Source organism: Salvia splendens, chromosome 14, assembly GCF_004379255.2.
Source record: "Salvia splendens isolate huo1 chromosome 14, SspV2, whole genome shotgun sequence".
Classification (NCBI taxonomy): domain Eukaryota; kingdom Viridiplantae; phylum Streptophyta; class Magnoliopsida; order Lamiales; family Lamiaceae; genus Salvia; species Salvia splendens.
In genome coordinates, this window is record NC_056045.1 from 27,347,359 (window position 1) to 27,369,831 (window position 22,473).

General features: G+C 36.9%; 2 protein-coding genes across 2 annotated transcripts; both read left to right on the plus strand.

Annotated features, from left to right (window-relative positions):
* The first annotated feature begins 377 nt into the window (after positions 1 to 377).
* Positions 378 to 2,313, plus strand: LOC121765958 (ankyrin repeat-containing protein At5g02620-like). The gene is made up of 2 exons (XM_042162258.1): positions 378 to 1,068; positions 1,378 to 2,313. The coding sequence occupies exons 1-2, from the start codon at positions 496 to 498 to the stop codon at positions 2,128 to 2,130; spliced, it is 1,326 nt and encodes a 441-aa protein (XP_042018192.1). The 5' UTR covers positions 378 to 495; the 3' UTR covers positions 2,131 to 2,313.
* Positions 2,314 to 17,370: 15,057 nt separating this feature from the next.
* On the plus strand, positions 17,371 to 19,305 carry LOC121765984 (ankyrin repeat-containing protein At5g02620-like). The gene is made up of 2 exons (XM_042162300.1): positions 17,371 to 18,060; positions 18,370 to 19,305. The coding sequence occupies exons 1-2, from the start codon at positions 17,488 to 17,490 to the stop codon at positions 19,120 to 19,122; spliced, it is 1,326 nt and encodes a 441-aa protein (XP_042018234.1). The 5' UTR covers positions 17,371 to 17,487; the 3' UTR covers positions 19,123 to 19,305.
* Positions 19,306 to 22,473: the final 3,168 nt, after the last annotated feature.

Genomic DNA, 22,473 nt, shown 5'->3' on the forward strand with positions numbered 1-22,473 from the left:
TTTAGTCTATTTTTTGTGGACGGAGGTAGCAGTGTTGAAATGCCAGACGCAATAATTACTTAACCTACTAACAAATAGTATGAACGCGTTATCAGGAAATTATGTGGAAATGATAAATAGAAGTGTGGAATGGGCCACATAATTACAAATCTTAAAAGTGATATACTAGTATATTTTGCAATATAACCAAAATAAAATGGTTGTTATGTTCAAACAATGTGTCACCATTTAATTTGTTTCTTCTTTACTATCTTTTTCAAAGACAAACGTAGTTAGATACAGACAAAGGTGAGGTAGCTGTGTTGAATCTACGCCTCTTATATTAAGAACCTTATCGGAATATATTGTGAAATAGCGAGGAAATTAGGTGGTAGAACTTGCTTGTGTGTGGTGAGTGGACATCGATCTTTTGTGAATAAGTATTAGAAGAGGATAAGAAGAAGAAGAAGAAAACATAAACTAGAGAAAAAAAGAAAGAATTAGTGGGAGAGAAAAATGGTGAGCGAAGAAATAGAAAAGAAACTCTACAAAGCTGCATCAAAAGGGGATGTAAAAGCACTTGTTCAACTAGTTGAAGAAGATCCATATCTTGTTCATGGATTCTCGTTTCCATGTTCAAGAAACCTTCTACACATAGCAGCGATGCATGGACAAACAGCCGTTGTCGAAGAAGTGTTGGAGCGTAATCCGAGGCTAGCGCGGAGTTCAGACTCCCGAAATTCGTCCCCTCTTCACATTGCGGTAGACGAAGGGGACCTTGAAATCACAAAAAGGTTGATGTCAGCAGCGCCGGAGATGTGCTGGTGGCAGGACAATCAAGGGATGAATCCGATTCATGTTGCGGCCGTGAAAGGGCATGTTTTGATATTGGAGGAGCTGCTTCGACCGGACCTATTTCCTGCCCGGGAGACAGTGCATGGCGGGCAGACCGTGTTGCACTTGTGCGTGAAACATTTTCAAATCGCGACGTTGAAGGTTTTGGTCGAAAAGTTGGGGGACTTAGTTTGTGCAACGGATGGTGATGGGGAGACTCTCTTGCATTTGGCTGTTAGATCCAATCAACTTGAGGTAACCACCAACTCTTTTATTTTCTTTTACATAAAAATATATAGACATGTAGTTTGTGGAGACCGTTCATATCAGAACTCTTCTTAAAGTTATAACACTAGTTTGCAAATACATGAATATATATTAGTTTATATGAATTGTAAATACCAGTCCTGACTCAATACATATGTTTTATGATGTCAACTGATATAATCTCCAGTTCCCACGTTCTCATTTTAACAAACTTCTCAAACGGTTTGTTTTGTGCATATGATGTTATTGTTAATTAAGTAGGTCTTAGTAATGATATTGCTGTTTCAAAAATTTCAGATTGTAGAATACTTGGTGGAAAGTAGAAAAATAAAGAGACTAGCAAGGAATTCGAATGGCGAAACAGCATTGGATATCTTGCGCGAGAGCTTTCACGACACAAATACATATAGAGAAATGAGAAAAATCTTGCAACGTATCGATTCTCTGTCAATGGTCAAACAGTTCCCCAAGTTGACCGAAATGGCAATGGTGGTGGTGATTCTAATAGCCACGATGGCGTTCCAGGCGGCGGTCAACCCCCCGGGGGGCGTGTGGCAGGATGACTCGCCATCACACAAGGCGGGCAGAGCAGTGATGGCAACTGATAGTCCTGAACTATATATATCCTTCATTATTGCTACCAACACGGCTTTCATTTCATCGATGATCACAATCGTCCTCATCAGCACGGGAGCGCCACATGTAGATTTCGTCTTCCTGTCAATCACCACGTATTCGATGTGGGTGTCGATTGCGTCTATTGGAGTGAGCTATGGAATTTCTCTACTCATGACCAATCCTATGGAAACAAAATCAGTTTTCGAAATAGCCATGATAGTCGTAGGCGTGTTCGTCGGCATCTATATATTGTTGCTCATCTACTTCCCCATACGCACGATAGTTTTGGGGGGGCTTAAACAAGCAGAGACACAAATACAGAGTTTGCTGGATGGTCTTGCAGGTCAGCCCGACTGCCCTTCCAAACGTGCGATTGTTTCATTGTGTGTCACAATACAGAGATGGATTGGAGTTCTTACCACCGGTTATTGAAGATATACTCAATGCTTCAATGTAATAATAGAGAGTCGAGCGTAGTTATAATTAAGCTCCATTTCCCGTTCTCTTTGTTGGTTTTTTCCCGGAATGCAAAACAACCCTAGAATTGAGTCTTAAAGACCTTGTATTCATAAACAACTTAAGAAATCACAAGACTCCTCTATTATTTTCGTCTAATCTTTACTTTTCCTGCAATTTATTTACGAGCTTTCTTTCACAAACCCTAAATTGCTCGATGGGAATTCTTCTGCGACGATCATCGCCCGGACCAGCCACGATCTCATCTCCATTTAGTCTCGATAGAACTAATATTCCTATCACATAGTCATATATAGACGAAGACGATAACAAACACACAAGATCGATGTGTAGTCGCCGAAGTAGTGTCTGTGTTCGTTGTCGTCTGTGTTGTTATTTCTCTACTTCACAAAATAAAGTTGCATTAATTCTCGTGCCGCCTTAGGGGTCATCTTCCTTTGGAAGGAGGGAGTATTAACTACTAACTCAAACTATGTCTTACCCTTATCATCACTTGTTAAGACACTTATTTTAATAGTTACTTATGGCGTAACGACTGTTTTTTTCTGCCGTCGTGAACAAAAACACGCTACATCATTTTCCATATCATTTGAAAGATTTGTAAGTGTCTATTGTGCTACAAATTTTAAAAAATGGTGCCAAAATCAAAATTATATCAAAAGATAAAGGTTCATTTAGCTGATATGAAAATACAGTTGCAATAGTTAAAAAAATGTTTGCAACGGTTTTTGAGACGTTATATCAAATTTATTTTGTCACCATGTGACCATTAATGTATATAGTTTTGTAATCCAAGAATTGGGCCGATTCAGAGATTAGGCTCTTTTCATAAGTTTGTTTTGGACAAAAACTTGAGGCCAATATAAATCATACTCGATTTAGAACCTTCCTTTAATATGTTAGTTCCTATTTATTTTACTATTTTCTTTCTGTATTTTTTTATTATATTTATATCTTTTAATTTATTTAATTCTATTGTTTTCTTTATTTTTTCCTATTATGTTATACTCTCTCCATCTCAACTAAGTTGAGTCATTTCTTCTTAAACAAAAAATAAATCATTCAATCACTATTACTTTATTCATCACTTACTTTACTATATCTTTATTTCTCTTACTTTATTACTATCTCATACTTTTCAACACAATTTCTTAATCTCCATGCAGGGTTTTGCTTCAACTTAGTTGGGGACGGAGGGAGTATATCTTTTTAATTTTTATTTTTCTTTGTATCAGAGTTTTACTGTGTAATTGCTCTTTATTACAAAAAAAAACACATTTTTTCATTGAATTCTTTATTATCTATATGAAATAAATACAATTTGACTATGAAAATAATTAATAAAAGCAAAGCGTCACACATTCATACTAGCTAGACAGTATTGAAATCGTGAAGTAGAACATACAAAGGCCGCCGCGTTGGCGTTCATAATGTTCACGTATGTATGGGGATGGGTGACGAATTTCATAATGTTCATAATGTTCACGTATGTTCACACATTCATACTAGCTAGTCTGAAATTTGTTGATGATATACTTTAATATATGAACTTGTTAGAAGTCTCAAGATTGGCTTGATCAACCAAGGAGATGGCTTGATCAAGCCATCGATCAAGTGTGTTGAACGAGATGGTTCTTAGCGGTCAAAAGGAGTATCATGTCGATATTATTATATACCCTAAAAGGTATTATTAAAAATAAAGTTATTAAAAGTATAGGAAAACAAATTAAAGGCCTCATACAAAAGATTAAAGTATGACTGAAATCAAACAAAGTGGGAGACTTATTATGCATAAAGTAAGTGTAAGAACTTAGAAGTGGGGAAGTAATTGTGCAGAAAATTCTCTGAAACTGGACCATAAACATCGTCAGAGTCCTGTGCTGCAGCATTAATACCATACTGTCCATCCATACATGTCAACATAAGAAATCTGCGGAAATAAATGGTTAAACAAGTTATTAGAAAAAGCTTAATTGCAACATAAGTGAGGACTTTGAATTTTTATTTTTATTTTTTAATTTTAGCTGGTTTTATGAAAAAATTTCAATTTTTTAATATGTATGTCAATTTACTTCAATTTTTATGGATAAAAAATCAAAGCCATTCATTTAAAATATGTAGTACTACTGGACTAGTGTAATGTTTATTAGAATAATACTCCATCCGTCTTATAAAAATATGGACTGATGAGATGGCACGAGAATTAAGATAAAATTGATAAAGTAAGAGAGAAGAGGAGAATGTAGTTAAAGTAGAGTTAGTGGATAGTGAGACCTATATTATTTAATTGATATAACTTTGGGACGAAGGGAATATATATGTTGTCAATTAACTAGCTGAGAGGAATCGAACACGGGTATCCAGAAGCATAGACCAGATGAAATACCGCTGCACCACAACACTCCTTAGTACAAATGAATACATCTAAACATATAAGTATGATAGATTTTGGGGGTACAGTGGTGTACCCCTTGTTCCAATGTGGCTCCATCACTGGGTAAGGGGACTTATCATTCACCCAACTCATTACACTTACATTATACTATAAAATAATACTCCATTCGTCCCAAAGAAGATGGCACACTTGAAAAATGGCACGAGATTTTAGGAAAAGTTGTTTTGTGTGTTAAGTGGTGAGAGAAAATATAATTTTATAATTGATATGAGAGGAAATTTTTTCCAAAAGAGGAAATGTGACATCTTTTGTGGAACAAACTAAAAAAGAAAGTGTGACATCTACTATGAGACGGATGGAGTATATAAAATGGTTCATATTCCACTAATTCATTTCCTCATTTTTCATCACAAAGTCGAACCATTTTCTAAAATTCGCGCTGAGTCAAAATGAGACTATAAATGGCGGACATAAGGAGTATAAGTTAATGTTCTAGCGTGGGATCGGAGGGTGTTCATTGTGAGAATTATTGCTTGTGATAGAAATAAAGGAGGATAATAATATGACAGGAGTTGTGGGATAAATTATGAAAATTTTAAAATTTAACCAAATTTTCTGTAACAACCAACTTCTTCAAAAAAGAGCAATTAAAAATGAACGAAAATTCTTGTAACAACCAGAGAAGTTGGCTGTCTAAAAAACAAAAATATACTAAGTTGCTATAAATCATAACTTTTTCTAAAACGCACATAGTTTTCTAGATTATATTAACTCTCTCCCGCGTTCTTCTCCCAAAAAGTGAAGGAAAAGAAGAACAACTTGTGAAAATATAAGTTGTTACATTAACTTTTTAAAAAGAATAATAATCATTTGTCAATTTTTTTTTGTTTCTACGGATTGTATTTGTCAGCTTTCAATCCCAAAAAATCTGCGATTGGCTCACCAGAGGAAACCTATTTGGGGAATTGTTGGGCTCAAAAAACATGTAACTGGAAATACGAAGAAGCAAAGAAGAGAGTCGTTGATAACATAAGCTTGACGAGATCTATCTCCTCCTGAATCAAACACACACCAAATAGCTGAGCGTCTCCGTTTATTATCTCCATCAAAAATCACCAAGGTGGGCTCGTGACAATTCAATGCTAAAACGGAGATCTTGTCAGTGCGACCATGAATGATCAAACAATGCATGTCCATCCGGGGAGGAATTAACCGTGCATCTGCGTCAAGCAATGCTGAACGGTAACTCATACTTGCAACCTTACGTATATGCAAATCCACATAGAAACCATCTCTTCCTTCTTTTAACAAAGAAGAGTTCATCATCTTCCTCAACTTCAAAGTATCCAATCTATCATGCACATTTCCTTGAAGCAAAACTTTGAAATCTCTTTCCATAACTGGCAAGAAAGCATCAGATCCGCACAATGGATATATTTCCTCAAAAGATGGAACTTGTCGATTGTCGAGGCTTACATCTCTATCCTCCTCAACTCCATGATTATCATAAAGCAGAGCAATGGAAGAAGGACGAGATACACCAGACACATCATGATCAAGTGCATCCATTTCTGTCACTAAGCTAGAGTCCATTGTAAGCACACTTTCCAGATTGTCACAATGCTCCTCTTCCATCATACCACGATTAGAGACGCAATCGAAATCTTTGGGATCATCACATGAACATTCAACCTGAGCATCTAAAATCAAAGAATCTGACATTGCACCTTCTTGCTCCCTCATTCTACTTCCATGCATATAACTATAAATCACGTCTTCACTATTAAATTTAGTAACAGCCACGGACTGCACAGGAGCAAATATGGATGGAGTAGATTCTGGTTTCCATGAAGGGGTGTAAGCCGCAGGTATCTCCGTTTTGAGTTTGATTGTAACAATCCTGCCACTGTTGTTGATCATATGCGTAATTTTCTTGCTGCAAGCGATAGCCCCAGGTAGGGAGTCCGTAACTCGGCGCCCCGTAGGCTGGGGTTGGGTCCAACTTCGGCTGCGGAACGTGGTAGTACTGATTGTGGGGCGGACAGCCATAAAGGGCTCGTTGCGCAGGTGGATCCCAACTACTAGGCGGCCGTGGTGGCAGGTGATCATATGGTAAGTACTCGTGGAGAGCGCGTTGTCCCAGAGTCTCCCAAGAAGGCAGGTTGTACGTCGGGTCTGTAGCTGGATGTGGCGGTGGCTCCGGCACCGGAGTGGCACTAAATTCTCCAAAACGGCGCGAATCGAAGCTTGTATAGGGCGGCTGTTGGCGCACACGGAACTGGTCATCAACCCTCTGCTCATACTCGTTCAGCTGGTAGAAAGGATATGGAAGCTGCCCGCCAATATTAGGGTTCAAATAATGAGGTTTTTGGCACTCACCGGAATGACCGGTGTTGTGGGCGTATTGGATTTTGGTACATTTATAATGAGATGCAATATTGATTACAAATAATAATAAAGAAGTAAAAATGAAATATATGTTCGGTTGAATCATAGACCTATTAATTAAAAGTCTAATAGCAAAAAATTTGGAGTACTAATTTTCATATGACGTGTACTGAAAACAAATCAATTTCTAGGAAGGGGACATATATGTTTTTTCGGCTCGACTCTAAGGAATATTTAGGTTCTCCAAACGGTCGGGAGGGGGCGGTAGACCCCTCCCCTCTAAATCCGCCACCACTACTATCGTTCTCAAATTATTTCTTCTTTACTATCGTTTTCAAAGACATCTATACATATATAAAATGCGAGTTTTGGCTTTATTAAAATACTTATAAGTTATGGGATGAATTTGAATATTTATAAAATAGGGGAATGATCAATTGCTAACTCACAATCTAGTTGCTAAATACAACTAATTTAAGACCATAGGATTTTAGAAATCTAGTGGTCTAAATTTTGCCACGTGTAATTTTCGTTTTTATTAATTAAATCGAAAAAGATAAAAAAAATATCAAATTAGGATTTGAGATGAAAATGTCAATATAGTGTTTTGAAAATATCAACACAATGTTTTGAGAATGTCAACACATTGCTTATGTCAACACAGTGCTTTAAGAATGACATTCTATATGTATTATATTGACATATTTTATATAGTATGTTGACATTTGTTGTTGTACGAAAAAATTTAAATTTTTTGATTTTTTTTTAAATTTTGACATCGGAACATATGCAAGTGAGATCTCGTTAGAATCCTTATGAAATTATCTTTAATTTGGTGTATGTTGTAAGAAAAAATAATTTAAATCGAGAAAGTTATATGCGTTTTAAAGTTATGTGATATTTTTTAAAAGTTAATTACAACTAATTTGTTGTAAATTGACTTTAATACTTATTGACGTTTTTTTTATTGTATTGACATTTCGGAGCTAATGATTTAGGCCCTTTATTTGAATATCTAAGGGCTATTATTTAATTGTAGTTAACAATTAAGTGTTGAGTTAACAATATAACACTCCCCGTATAATTAATTCAAAGGAAACGTTTTTATTTTTCATTTTAACTATGAATTGAATTCACATATAACATGTTTACATTCGATTTATTGTTATATTGAATGCATATTTTTATCTCGTCTTTTGCAATTATGGAATTAAAATTTCGACACGAATACGGACGGAGAAAGAAATACCACTCGTACGGAATTAAAATTTCACCCGCCATTTTTTACTGCCCTTTTTTTTGATTCTTTACTTCTTCTTATTAGTAGTATTAATTAACAAATGATGCATATATAGTCTACAAGATGTCTCTCTCTTTCTCATGTAAGAAAGGCCTAGGAAATGATATCTTAAGACCTAAGATTTGACTAATGGAACGTTTCCACTCTAAGACATCACATGCATGCCGGATCATTGAATCTTTATGCACTAAAAACAAATACTACTCTCTCCGTCTCATTGTATAACTTAGTTGTATTTCTTTTTGGATTGACCCAATTAACATAAAGCATTTCATTTATTAACCTAAAAAATATTATTTTTTTATTTCTCATGCTTTATCATTTCTACTTTATTTTGTCTTTATTTAATCATTAAATACACTATATAAAATCTTATGTCCAAAAAGAGTGTCTCACTTACCGTTGGTCGGACGGAAGTCGTATAATATTTATATAAAATCTTATGTCCACCAACCTTTTTTCTTTCTACTTAAACATCTTAAATAAGTCTGCATAAAATCTCGTGCCGTCCCAGGAAGGGGTCATCTTCCCCGAGACGGAGAGAGTACATTATTCTAAATTTTACAATTTAAAATGTGAAAAACTAAGATGCATAATATAAAACGTAAGAAGTAAGAAGAATAGATATATCAACTATAAGTGAATTTGTAAATGTAATTCAATTTCAAATCTATATATTGTGAATTTGAAATTGACAAAGAAAATCGATTTATTTTATCTCATTAAAAAGACATACTACAATTTGACTCAACTGATATAGTAGGATGATAAAATCGTCACACATTCATACTAGAGAGTATACAAACATTTAGATAACGATTGGGGTGCAAAGATATCTCATATGGAAGAATGAGTAGAGTTGCAAGCAATATATATGAGCAACGTCAACTTCATTAATACGAGGCCATTTGGGGAGTGTCCGAAAGACTAAAGTCAAAATTGTAAAGACTTAGGCTAAAGCAGACAATATGATAGTAAGGTGGAGTTGGAGAATGCACAATGGAACCCTCACAATAGCAACTCATGTTCTCAGTACTTGGAATCGATCAGCTGCTCTGAAATATCCCCGCGTCTCCAACTTGTCGAAAATCCAGTAGAAAAGACGCAGTGGGAAAGCATCAGCACTAAGATCTTGCTGCCGCCTCTTCTTCTTGAGCCAGAACAGATACACACGCCTCACAACAAAATATTCATGGAAAAGCACTCGCTTCAAGGAGATGTTCAAGAATCTCAACATGCCCATTCATGGCTGCAACATGAACCGGATTCATGCCTTGGTCGTCGCGCCGCCAGCACATCTCTGGGGCTTTTGAGAACAATATCGAGGCAATCTCGACGTGGCCTCTTGCTGCTGCAATGTGGAGAGGCGATGATTTCTGGGAGTCTGAAATACAAGCTAGCTGCGGATTAAGGTTAAGCACATGTTCAACAATGGATGTTTGTCCATGTATTGCTGCTATGTGGAGAAGATTTCTTGAGTATGGAAATATGACTCCATGAACAAGATATGGATCTTCTTCAAGGAGATGTACAACTGCTGTTACATCTCCTTGTGATGCACAGTTGTAGAGTTTCTTTTCTACTTCACTCACCATTCTTTCTCCCACTAATTCTTTCTTTCCTTTTTTCCCTCTCCCTCTCGAGTTTATTTATTCTACTTCTTCTTATCCTTTTCTTATACTTCATTCACAAAAAGGATAGTAAAGAAGAAACAAATTGAAATGGTGTCACATTGCTTGAAGTTTGAACATAACATCCATATTATACTAGTTACTATATTGCAAAATATATCACTTTTATGGGTGTATAGATATATGAGTAAAGTCCAAAAGTGATTTTAAACATATGGTCGTTTTATGATTTTGGTTCAAAGCATTATGTACTGAAACCTCATATTCCGAAAATTTGAAAAATGTCCGCTTTTTGTCCTTTTTATGAAGCCGTAAAAATTAAATGGTCAACCCAAATTAAATCATTTTGACGGATTAAATCATTTATGAATGTGAGATGTGAGGTATTTATAGTGTGAAATATAGGAATAAATAAAACATATAAATAAAATATCGTCGGATCAGCAGTTTTATCGGCTCTAGGTTCCTACAATAGGGCCTATAGGGGCGCCGACCGGCACACCCTAGCCGATCGACGTGCCCTGACGATGGGGCGTGATGGACAGCGGGCCAATCAGCGGTTGGCCCGCAATTTGGTCGATAACCGCGATCGCTCTGCGAATGGCCTTAACACCATCCATATATGTGGGGCCCAGATTATAGCGTTAAAGGTTTTAGTGGAGAAGTTGGGAGAGCTTGTGTTGTGTGTGCAAAGGATGATGATGGGGAGACGTTATTTCATTTGGCTTTTAGGTGCAATCAACTTGAGGTAATTCTTCTCATTATTCTTTTCTTTCTTGTGATCACATCATTTGAAGCACGTCTTATTAAATTATCATAAAAAATCTTCAGACTATACAATACTTGGTGGAAAACCAAGCCGTAGAGAAGCAAACACAAACTCCATGGGCAAAACTGCCCTCCAACTCCTCCTAGGGGAGGGTCCATTATGGATATTAGTTGTTAATTGATTTTAATCATTAAATGATTTGCATAATTATGGATATTAGTTGTTAATTGATTTATCTAAATTAAAAATAGCTTCATAATTATATTGTATATGATGATTCTTGATTTTGTGGAATTATAATCTATTAATTTAGTTACTCAACCTAAATCCAAAGTTATACTCCATAGTTATAGACTTATAGTAACAAATTGTTAATAGTTAATTGATTTGATTTGCATTTGAATTCCACATTTATAGTAACAAATTTGAATTCCATGATTACATTTCATTTGCATAGTTATATATTTTAATTATTAATTGATTTGCATAATTATGTATATTAGTTGTTAATTGATTTGTCTAAATTAAAAAAAATTAACCTTGGCCCGGCCCACTTATCACCTGGGCATAGGCCTGGGCTTGGCTCATTCTGTATACCAAAACCCAGGCCCGGCTCGACCCGCCACAGATATGGCCAGGGTCGGGCCGGGCTTAAATATCGCCAGACCTCACCGGGTCCAGGCCGGGCTGGGCCAGCCCGACCCACTTGACATCTCTAGCCACGATGACCCTTGGGCGGCGTATGGCAACATCATCATACAGAGCCGACAAAGCTTTGCTGGCAACCACTAATTCCAAGGTACACAGGCAGAGCTTGTAAGGATGAGTCCCCAGGTTTCACGCCCATGCTAATCATTACCTTTTTTCTTTTCTATATTTAATAATTCACTTAACAAAAATAGTTGGACTCCTACTAATATTATTTTAATCGCTCGCCATTTCCAACGTATGCAGACACATGGTGCGCGCCAACACCACGGCCTTCGTGTCATCTCTCATCACAATCTTCCTCGTCACTACAGGGCTCCCCGATGGCTATGGGTCGGGCCTGGATGAGCCCCGGTTAGGGTCGGGCTCTGAAGGACTCGGGTTAGAGTCGTGCTCAAGATGACCCAGGGGCCAGGGTTGGAACGACTCATGTTTGTGTCGACTGCGTTCCCGATGTGGTCTCGGTTTGAGGGGAGGTTTGTTGGGTTACAAACCTATCACACATCGGATGAGTGAGGGAAGTTGGAAGGTGTATATAATTCCTGTCCAACCCCAAATAGTTTGAGGCTTTTTGGGAGTGACCCAAAAACAAATCCGTGCGGGCTTAACCCAAAGCGAACAATATCAAACTAATGTTGCCGCCGACGATCCTAACATGGGTGGCACTAATGGCCATCGCAATCAGCTATGTGATGTCGGTGGATGTGATAACTCCGAATCAGAGGGTGCATTCGGTAGGAAACGTGATTATGATGGTGGTGGCGGGGGCGTTGAACATGTTCGGATGGGTATTGGTATACATTGTTGTAAGGCATTTGTACCGGTCATGGAAGAATAAAACTGTACTCGATTCGTGAGACTATCTTTCGTAGAAATAGTAAAATGATCAGTATAATTTCGGTAATCTGATTTAGTAGGATGATAAAATCGTTACACATACATAATACAAAGAAGTAGATAAGAAATTAAAGTATGTCGAAATACCCCGTCGTCTCGTCTCCAACTTATAAAAAATCCAATAGAAAAGACAAAGCTTCATGACTAAGATCTATCTGCCGATCCTTCTTATTGTGCCACGACCAATACACATGCTTAACATACTCAAAACACGCCCATATCACACCAAATATGAGAAGCCCCCACATAATGGCTGAGCTGATATGGAGTGATTTTAAGAAGGTGACCATGACAGCTACCAGCGCCGCTCCCACGGAGAGTATGGACACCAACATGAAGGCTAATGTGTACATCACGAGGAGGGAACACAGGAAGGCCGTCGTGTTGGCTTTCCTAATGCTCATGTATGTGTCGGGATGAGTAGATGTACGAGAGGACTTGGCGTCTTCTTCAGCCCATCCGCGGGGGGCGATGGCCGACTGGAAGGCCATCGTGGCTATCAGGACTACTGTTGCTCATCTCCGGGATGATTTTGAAAATTACATGGTCTGACTGCACGGTTAAGAGCCTTTTCATCGCTACGTAGTGGGACTGTCGCTCAGGATCTGGGCGCCAGTTTTGCCCGTTCCGTTTCTTGTTTCTTGCTTTAGGACTTCGATATCCACCAAGTAATATATCATCTGTAATTTGAGGACTGAAAAAATTAGTGGTTATCAAAAATGGTAAGGAATGACAAACCTTTTAGGACAGAGGGAATAATATTTTAGATAATGAAGAGAAAAAGAGTTACCTCGACTTGATTGCACCTAACAGACAAATGCAATAAAGTATCGCCATCATCATCCTTTGTACTTGTACACACAAGATCTCCACCAAAACCTTCAACGCCCTAAGTTGACCGTGTTTCACACACAAATGTAGCACAGTCTGCCCGCGATCGATGCAGCCTCTCCATCGCGGGAAAAGTACTCGCTTCAAGGAGATGTTCTAGAATCTCAACATGCCCATTCATGGCTGCAACATGAATCGGATTCATGCCTTGCTTGTCGCGCCACCAGCACATCTCATGCTGCTGCAATGTGGAGAGGCGATGATTCTTGGGAGTCTGAAATTCACGCTAGCTGCGGATTAAGCTTCAACACTTGTTCAACAATGGATGTCTGTCCATGCATTGCTGCTATGTGTAGAAGATTTCTTGAGCATGGAAATAAGACTCCATGAACAAGATATGGATCTTCTTCAAGTAGATTTACAAGTGTTGTAACATCTCCTCTTGGTGCAGCTTCATACAGTTTCTTTTCTACTTCTTCACTCACCATTCTTTTTCCTACAAATTCTTCCCTTTTTTTCTTCTCTTTTTATCTCTAGTTCGTATTTTCTTCTTTATTCTCTTCCTCTTTTTATACTTATTCACAAAAGATCGATGTCCAAACAGCCAAAGAGCCCATGGTTTAAGGTTGGCTCTCAAGCAAGTTCTACTTGATTTCCTCAATACTTCACAAAATATTTCAATGTATTTTCTAAACAGCTGACTCGCCTCTGTCAATATCTACACTTGTCTTTGACATGGAGGCGCATATTGTATTGGATTTTCTGGAGGCGAAGATTGAGACTCCCCAGTCCCCATAGTTGATTCAACTCCATCAAAAAAGTTCAAAGCACTACTACGGTAAAAAAGTTTATCTGCATTAATTAGTCATTAAATTGTACTTTATTCTTTTTAAGAAAGTTCGAAGCAGTACTACGCTAAAAAAATTAAATTATTTTTATCGATACAATACTTATTCCGATGGGCATTGCCGCCATGCAACCTGTTGTACAATGATTTTATAGGATATGAGTCCTACTTTTAAAGTACTAGTGTTACCACATGTGCTATGCACGGGACAAAAATTTTCAAATAATGAAGATATATTTACAGCTAAATAGATTAAACTAAAGAATATAAACCATAGCATAACTTGATATGCATGCCAAAGACAAAATGTATTTTTAGTATAGGAAAAAGATAAATTTTTTATTTCCCCCATATATACGTATAAAGTAAATTATCACTTAAAATAAGTGATAACATTTTATCACTTAAAATTTAATTAGTTAATAAGAAAAAATTTAATTTTAAAATATACTCCCTATGTCCCATTAGAAATGAAACGTTTTTCTTTTTGGGTTGTCTCAATAAAAATGAAACGTTTCCTTAAATGAAAATAACACCCTCTCTACTTTTCCATCTCTCTTACTTTACTCTCTCTTTATTAACTTACAAAACACCACCGCATAAAATCTCGTGCCAGAAACCAAATGTTTCATATTTATTAGGACGGGGGGAGTATATTGTACAAAATCTAATAAATAAAAAGTTCATTTAAAACCTATCTAAAGACATAACATAGCCCAACACAAAAATTAAAACTCTATTTAGGATGCATAGTCAAATGCTAAATACTCTATCCGTCCCCAAAGAGTATGAACTTTTGGTTCGACACGAGTTTTAATAAATAAAGGAAAAAGTAAGAGAGAAAGAAAGGGTAGTGGAAATAATGTTAGTGGAGAGTGGTGTCCACATTATTATAATAATATAAGTGTTAATGGTAATGGTATAAGTTGTAAATAAAATGATGTGTTGAGGTAGTATGTTGATTGAAATAATGTGAACCCGTCAACTATGAAGAAGCTGCAGAAAGTGAAAATTGGCGAGTCGCAATGGATGAAAAGATTAAGGCTATAGAGAAGAATGATACGTGGGAGTTGGTGACACTACCAAAGGGACACAAGGTCATTGGAGTTAAGTAGGTGTATAAAATTAAGAAGAATTCCAATGGTGAAGTTGAAAGATATAAAGCAAGACTCGTCGCAAAAGGATATAGTCAAAGAGCCGGAATCGACTATGATGAGGTATTTGCTCCTGTCGCTCGCTTGGAAACTATTAGACTAATACTCTCTCTTGCAGCCCAAAATAGATGGAAGATTTATCAAATGGATGTAAAGTCGGCTTTCTTGAATGGATTTCTTGATAAAGAAGTCTACATCAAACAACCTGATGGTTACGTGGTGAATGGCCAAGAAGACAAAGTTTTAAAGTTGAAGAAAGCCTTGTACGGGCTAAAGCAAACACCAAGGGCATGGAATAGCAGGATCGACAAGTATCTTGAAGATAACGGCTTCACCAAATGCCCACATGAACATGCGCTCTATGTGAAAAGTAAAGGAAATGATGTCTTAATAGTGTGCTTGTATGTGGATGATCTCATTTTCACAGGAAACAATCCAAGCATGTTCGAGGAATTCAAGAAGGTCATGACTGACTAATTCGAGATGACAGACATTGGGCTGATGGCATACTACCTCGGTGTGGAAGTGAAGCAACTTGAAGATGGAGTATTCATCACACAAGAACACTATGCAAATGAGATTCTGAAGAAATTCAAAATGGAGGATTGCAAGCCAATCAACACGCCGGTGGAGTGCGGGGTCTAGCTATCTATGAACGACAAAGGAGAAAAGGTGGATCCGACACTATGCAAGAGCTTGGTTGGAAGCATGCGGTACTTAACTTGCTCAAGGCCAGATATATTGTACGCTACTGGGCTCGTAAGTCGCTACATGGAAAATCCAACTACTTCCCACTTCAAGGCAGCAAAGAGGATACTCCGCTATCTCAGAGGTACGATCGACTATGGCCTAGTTTATTCACACACTAATGATTACAAGCTTGTTGGCTATAGCAATAGTGATTGGGCTGGAGACAATGATGACCGAAAGAGTACTAGTGGATATGTGTTCTACATGGGAGACACTGCCTTCACTTGGATGTCTAAGAAACAGCCAATTGTCACACTATCAACATGTGAAGCCGAATATGTGGCCGCCACCTTCAGTGTTTGTCATGCGGTTTGGCTCAGAAGTTTATTGGCAAAGCTCGGGTGGTCACAAAATGAGCCAACAACTATTTGTGTGGACAACAAGTCGGCGATTGCGCTATCCAAAAATGTAGTATTTCACAACTGGAGCAAGCACATCGACACTCGTTTCCACTACATCAGAGAATGTGTTGCGAATCAGGAGATTCAAGTCGAGTATGTGAAATCACAAGACCAAATTGCTGATATTTTCACAAAGCCCCTCAAATTCGAAGACTTTATCAAGATCAGGACGTTGCTCGGAGCTCGGAATGACAAATCAAGTTTAATGGGGTGTTGAATTAATAAACTTGAATTTGAAGTCCACCGACTTAATTTTCCAAGAAGGGCCGAGAAAAGTTGAACAATAATTAAAGAGAAGACTAAAGTCTTACTCCCTCACCTACCTACTACTAGCCTACCTGCGCTAAGATATTTTACATGCAAATGTAGCAATGATGGAAGGGTCTTTCGAGAGAAAGTTGCATGGAAACTTGTATGAATATATTTAGGAATGGTTGGCTAGTCCATGCAACAATGATTATTAAAATACTATAGGAATAAACTAGTAAAAAATCTATATGTATATGTCGGTTAGTTCACCGACTTTGTTACCTATAAATAGGTATAAGGTGTAGTGTACTAAGTGTAGCAAAAAAAAATAGAAAGTGTGCGTGTGTAAGTGAGGTTGTACACAACAAGAAAGGGTGTATTGTGTATAAAAGAGAGAATTCTCCACGTCAATATATTTCCCATATTTTCCACCAAAATTATCCTCTCAAATATTTCCTCCAAACTAAATTAATCCTCCAATATATTTCCTATATTTCCAACAATTTAGTCTATTTTTTGTGGACGGAGGTAGTAGTGTTTAAATGCCAGACGCAATAATTACTTAACCTACTAACAAATAGTATGAACGCGTTATCAGGAAATTATGTGGAAATGATAAATAGAAGTGTGGAATGGGCCACATAATTACAAATCTTAAAAGTGATATACTAGTATATTTTGCAATATAACCAAAATAAAATGGTTGTTATGTTCAAACAATGTGTCACCATTTAATTTGTTTCTTCTTTACTATCTTTTTCAAAGACAAACGTAGTTAGATACAGACAAAGGTGAGGTAGCTGTGTTGCATCTACGCCTCTTATATTAAGAACCTTATCGGAATATATTGTGAAATAGCGAGGAAATTAGGTGGTAGAACTTGCTTGTGTGTGGTGAGTGGACATCGATCTTTTGTGAATAAGTATTAGAAGAGGAGGAGAAGAAGAAAACATAAACTAGAGAAAAAAAGAAAGAATTAGTGGGAGAGAAAAATGGTGAGCGAAGAAATAGAAAAGAAACTCTACACAGCTGCATCAAAAGGGGATGTAAAAGCACTTGTTCAACTAGTTGAAGAAGATCCATATCTTGTTCATGGATTCTCGTTTCCATGTTCAAGAAACCTTCTACACATAGCAGCGATGCATGGACAAACAGCCGTTGTCGAAGAAGTGTTGGAGCGTAATCCGAGGCTAGCGCGGAGTTCAGACTCCCGAAATTCGTCCCCTCTTCACATTGCGGTAGACGAAGGGGACCTTGAAATCACAAAAAGGTTGATGTCAGCAGCGCCGGAGATGTGCTGGTGGCAGGACAATCAAGGGATGAATCCGATTCATGTTGCGGCCGTGAAAGGGCATGTTTTGATATTGGAGGAGCTGCTTCGACCGGACGTATTTCCTGCCCGGGAGACAGTGCATGGCGGGCAGACCGTGTTGCACTTGTGCGTGAAACATTTTCAAATCGAGACGTTGAAGGTTTTGGTCGAAAAGTTGGGGGACTTAGTTTGTGCAACGGATGGTGATGGGGAGACTCTCTTGCATTTGGCTGTTAGATCCAATCAACTTGAGGTAACCACCAACTCTTTTATTTTCTTTTACATAAAAATATATAGACATGTAGTTTGTGGAGACCGTTCATATCAGAACTCTTCTTAAAGTTATAACACTAGTTTGCAAATACATGAATATATATTAGTTTATATGAATTGTAAATACCAGTCCTGACTCAATACATATGTTTTATGATGTCAACTGATATAATCTCCAGTTCCCACGTTCTCATTTTAACAAACTTCTCAAACGGTTTGTTTTGTGCATATGATGTTATTGTTAATTAAGTAGGTCTTAGTAATGATATTGCTGTTTCAAAAATTTCAGATTGTAGAATACTTGGTGGAAAGTAGAAAAATAAAGAGACTAGCAAGGAATTCGAATGGCGAAACAGCATTGGATATCTTGCGCGAGAGCTTTCACGACACAAATACATATAGAGAAATGAGAAAAATGTTGCAACGTATCGATTCTCTGTCAATGGTCAAACTGTTCCCCAAGTTGACCGAAATGGCAATGGTGGTGGTGATTCTAATAGCCACGATGGCGTTCCAGGCGGCGGTCAACCCCCCGGGGGGCGTGTGGCAGGATGACTCGCCATCACACAAGGCGGGCAGAGCAGTGATGGCAACTAATAGTCCTGAACTATATATATCCTTCATTATTGCTACCAACACGGCTTTCATTTCATCGATGATCACAATCGTCCTCATCAGCACGGGAGCGCCACATGTAGATTTCGTCTTCCTGTCAATCACCACGTATTCGATGTGGGTGTCGATTGCGTCTATTGGAGTGAGCTATGGAATTTCTCTACTCATGACCAATCCTATGGAAACAAAATCAGTTTTCGAAATAGCCATGATAGTCGTAGGCGTGTTCGTCGGCATCTATATATTGTTGCTCATCTACTTCCCCATACGCACGATAGTTTTGGGGGGGCTTAAACAAGCAGAGACACAAATACAGAGTTTGCTGGATGGTCTTGCAGGTCAGCCCGACTGCCCTTCCAAACGTGCGATTGTTTCATTGTGTGTCACAATACAGAGATGGATTGGAGTTCTTACCACCGGTTATTGAAGATATACTCAATGCTTCAATGTAATAATAGAGAGTCGAGCGTAGTTATAATTAAGCTCCATTTCCCGTTCTCTTTGTTGGTTTTTTCCCGGAATGCAAAACAACCCTAGAATTGAGTCTTAAAGACCTTGTATTCATAAACAACTTAAGAAATCACAAGACTCCTCTATTATTTTCGTCTAATCTTTACTTTTCCTGCAATTTATTTACGAGCTTTCTTTCACAAACCCTAAATTGCTCGATGGGAATTCTTCTGCGACGATCATCGCCCGGACCAGCCACGATCTCATCTCCATTTAGTCTCGATAGAACTAATATTCCTATCACATAGTCATATATAGACGAAGACGATAACAAACACACAAGATCGATGTGTAGTCGCCGAAGTAGTGTCTGTGTTCGTTGTCGTCTGTGTTGTTATTTCTCTACTTCACAAAATAAAGTTGCATTAATTCTCGTGCCGCCTTAGGGGTCATCTTCCTTTGGAAGGAGGGAGTATTAACTACTAACTCAAACTATGTCTTACCCTTATCATCACTTGTTAAGACACTTATTTTAATAGTTACTTATGGCGTAACGACTGTTTTTTTCTGCCGTCGTGAACAAAAACACGCTACATCATTTTCCATATCATTTGAAAGATTTGTAAGTGTCTATTGTGCTACAAATTTTAAAAAATGGTGCCAAAATCAAAATTATATCAAAAGATAAAGGTTCATTTAGCTGATATGAAAATACAGTTGCAATAGTTAAAAAAATGTTTGCAACGGTTTTTGAGACGTTATATCAAATTTATTTTGTCACCATGTGACCATTAATGTATATAGTTTTGTAATCCAAGAATTGGGCCGATTCAGAGATTAGGCTCTTTTCATAAGTTTGTTTTGGACAAAAACTTGAGGCCAATATAAATCATACTCGATTTAGAACCTTCCTTTAATATGTTAGTTCCTATTTATTTTACTATTTTCTTTCTGTATTTTTTTATTATATTTATATCTTTTAATTTATTTAATTCTATTGTTTTCTTTATTTTTTCCTATTATGTTATACTCTCTCCATCTCAACTAAGTTGAGTCATTTCTTCTTAAACAAAAAATAAATCATTCAATCACTATTACTTTATTCATCACTTACTTTACTATATCTTTATTTCTCTTACTTTATTACTATCTCATACTTTTCAACACAATTTCTTAATCTCCATGCAGGGTTTTGCTTCAACTTAGTTGGGGACGGAGGGAGTATATCTTTTTAATTTTTATTTTTCTTTGTATCAGAGTTTTACTGTGTAATTGCTCTTTATTACAAAAAAAAACACATTTTTTCATTGAATTCTTTATTATCTATATGAAATAAATACAATTTGACTATGAAAATAATTAATAAAAGCAAAGCGTCACACATTCATACTAGCTAGACAGTATTGAAATCGTGAAGTAGAACATACAAAGGCCGCCGCGTTGGCGTTCATAATGTTCACGTATGTATGGGGATGGGTGACGAATTTCATAATGTTCATAATGTTCACGTATGTTCACACATTCATACTAGCTAGTCTGAAATTTGTTGATGATATACTTTAATATATGAACTTGTTAGAAGTCTCAAGATTGGCTTGATCAACCAAGGAGATGGCTTGATCAAGCCATCGATCAAGTGTGTTGAACGAGATGGTTCTTAGCGGTCAAAAGGAGTATCATGTCGATATTATTATATACCCTAAAAGGTATTATTAAAAAATAAAGTTATTAAAAGTATAGGAAAACAAATTAAAGGCCTCATACAAAAGATTAAAGTATGACTGAAATCAAACAAAGTGGGAGACTTATTATGCATAAAGTAAGTGTAAGAACTTAGAAGTGGGGAAGTAATTGTGCAGAAAATTCTCTGAAACTGGACCATAAACATCGTCAGAGTCCTTTGCTGCAGCATTAATACCATACTGTCCATCCATACATGTCAACATAAGAAATCTGCGGAAATAAATGGTTAAACAAGTTATTAGAAAAAGCTTAATTGCAACATAAGTGAGGACTTTGAATTTTTATTTTTATTTTTAAATTTTAGCTGGTTTTATGAAAAAATTTCAATTTTTTAATATGTATGTCAATTTACTTCAATTTTTATGGATAAAAAATCAAAGCCATTCATTTAAAATATGTAGTACTACTGGACTAGTGTAATGTTTATTAGAATAATACTCCATCCGTCTTATAAAAATATGGACTGATGAGATGGCACGGGAATTAAGATAAAATTGATAAAGTAAGAGAGAAGAGGAGAATGTAGTTAAAGTAGAGTTAGTGGATAGTGGGACCTATATTATTTAATTGATATAACTTTGGGACGAAGGGAATATATATGTTGTCAATTAACTAGCTGAGAGGAATCGAACACGGGTATCCAGAAGCATAGACCAGATGAAATACCGCTGCACCACAACACTCCTTAGTACAAATGAATACATCTAAACATATAAGTATGATAGATTTTGGGGGTACAGTGGTGTACCCCTTGTTCCAATGTGGCTCCATCACTGGGTAAGGGGACCTATCATTCACCCAACTCATTACACTTACATTATACTATAAAATAATACTCCATTCGTCCCAAAGAAGATGGCACACTTGAAAAATGGCACGAGAGTTTAGGAAAAGTTGTTTTGTGTGTTAAGTGGTGAGAGAAAATATAATTTTATAATTGATATGAGAGGAAATTTTTTCCAAAAGAGGAAATGTGACATCTTTTGTGGAACAAACTAAAAAAGAAAGTGTGACATCTACTATGAGACGGATGGAGTATATAAAATGGTTCATATTCCACTAATTCATTTCCTCATTTTTCATCACAAAGTCGAACCATTTTCTAAAATTCGCGCTGAGTCAAAATGAGACTATAAATGGCGGACATAAGGAGTATAAGTTAATGTTCTAGCGTGGGATCGGAGGGTGTTCATTGTGAGAATTATTGCTTGTGATAGAAATAAAGGAGGATAATAATATGACAGGAGTTGTGGGATAAATTATGAAAATTTTAAAATTTAACCAAATTTTCTGTAACAACCAACTTCTTCAAAAAAGAGCAATTAAAAATGAACGAAAATTCTTGTAACAACCAGAGAAGTTGGCTGTCTAAAAAACAAAAATATACTAAGTTGCTATAAATCATAACTTTTTCTAAAACGCACATAGTTTTCTAGATTATATTAACTCTCTCCCGCGTTCTTCTCCCAAAAAGTGAAGGAAAAGAAGAACAACTTGTGAAAATATAAGTTGTTACATTAACTTTTAAAAAGAATAATAATCATTTGTCAATTTTTTTTTGTTTCTACGGATTGTATTTGTCAGC

Bases quoted from the DNA above. Each gene is read 5' to 3' on its own strand.
- LOC121765958 (XM_042162258.1), top strand. From the start codon at position 496: ATGGTGAGCGAAGAAATAGAAAAGAAACTCTACAAAGCTGCATCAAAA. The intron at 1,069-1,377 runs GTAACCACCAAC...CAAAAATTTCAG, and splicing joins TTAGATCCAATCAACTTGAG to ATTGTAGAATACTTGGTGGA.
- LOC121765984 (XM_042162300.1), top strand. From the start codon at position 17,488: ATGGTGAGCGAAGAAATAGAAAAGAAACTCTACACAGCTGCATCAAAA. The intron at 18,061-18,369 runs GTAACCACCAAC...CAAAAATTTCAG, and splicing joins TTAGATCCAATCAACTTGAG to ATTGTAGAATACTTGGTGGA.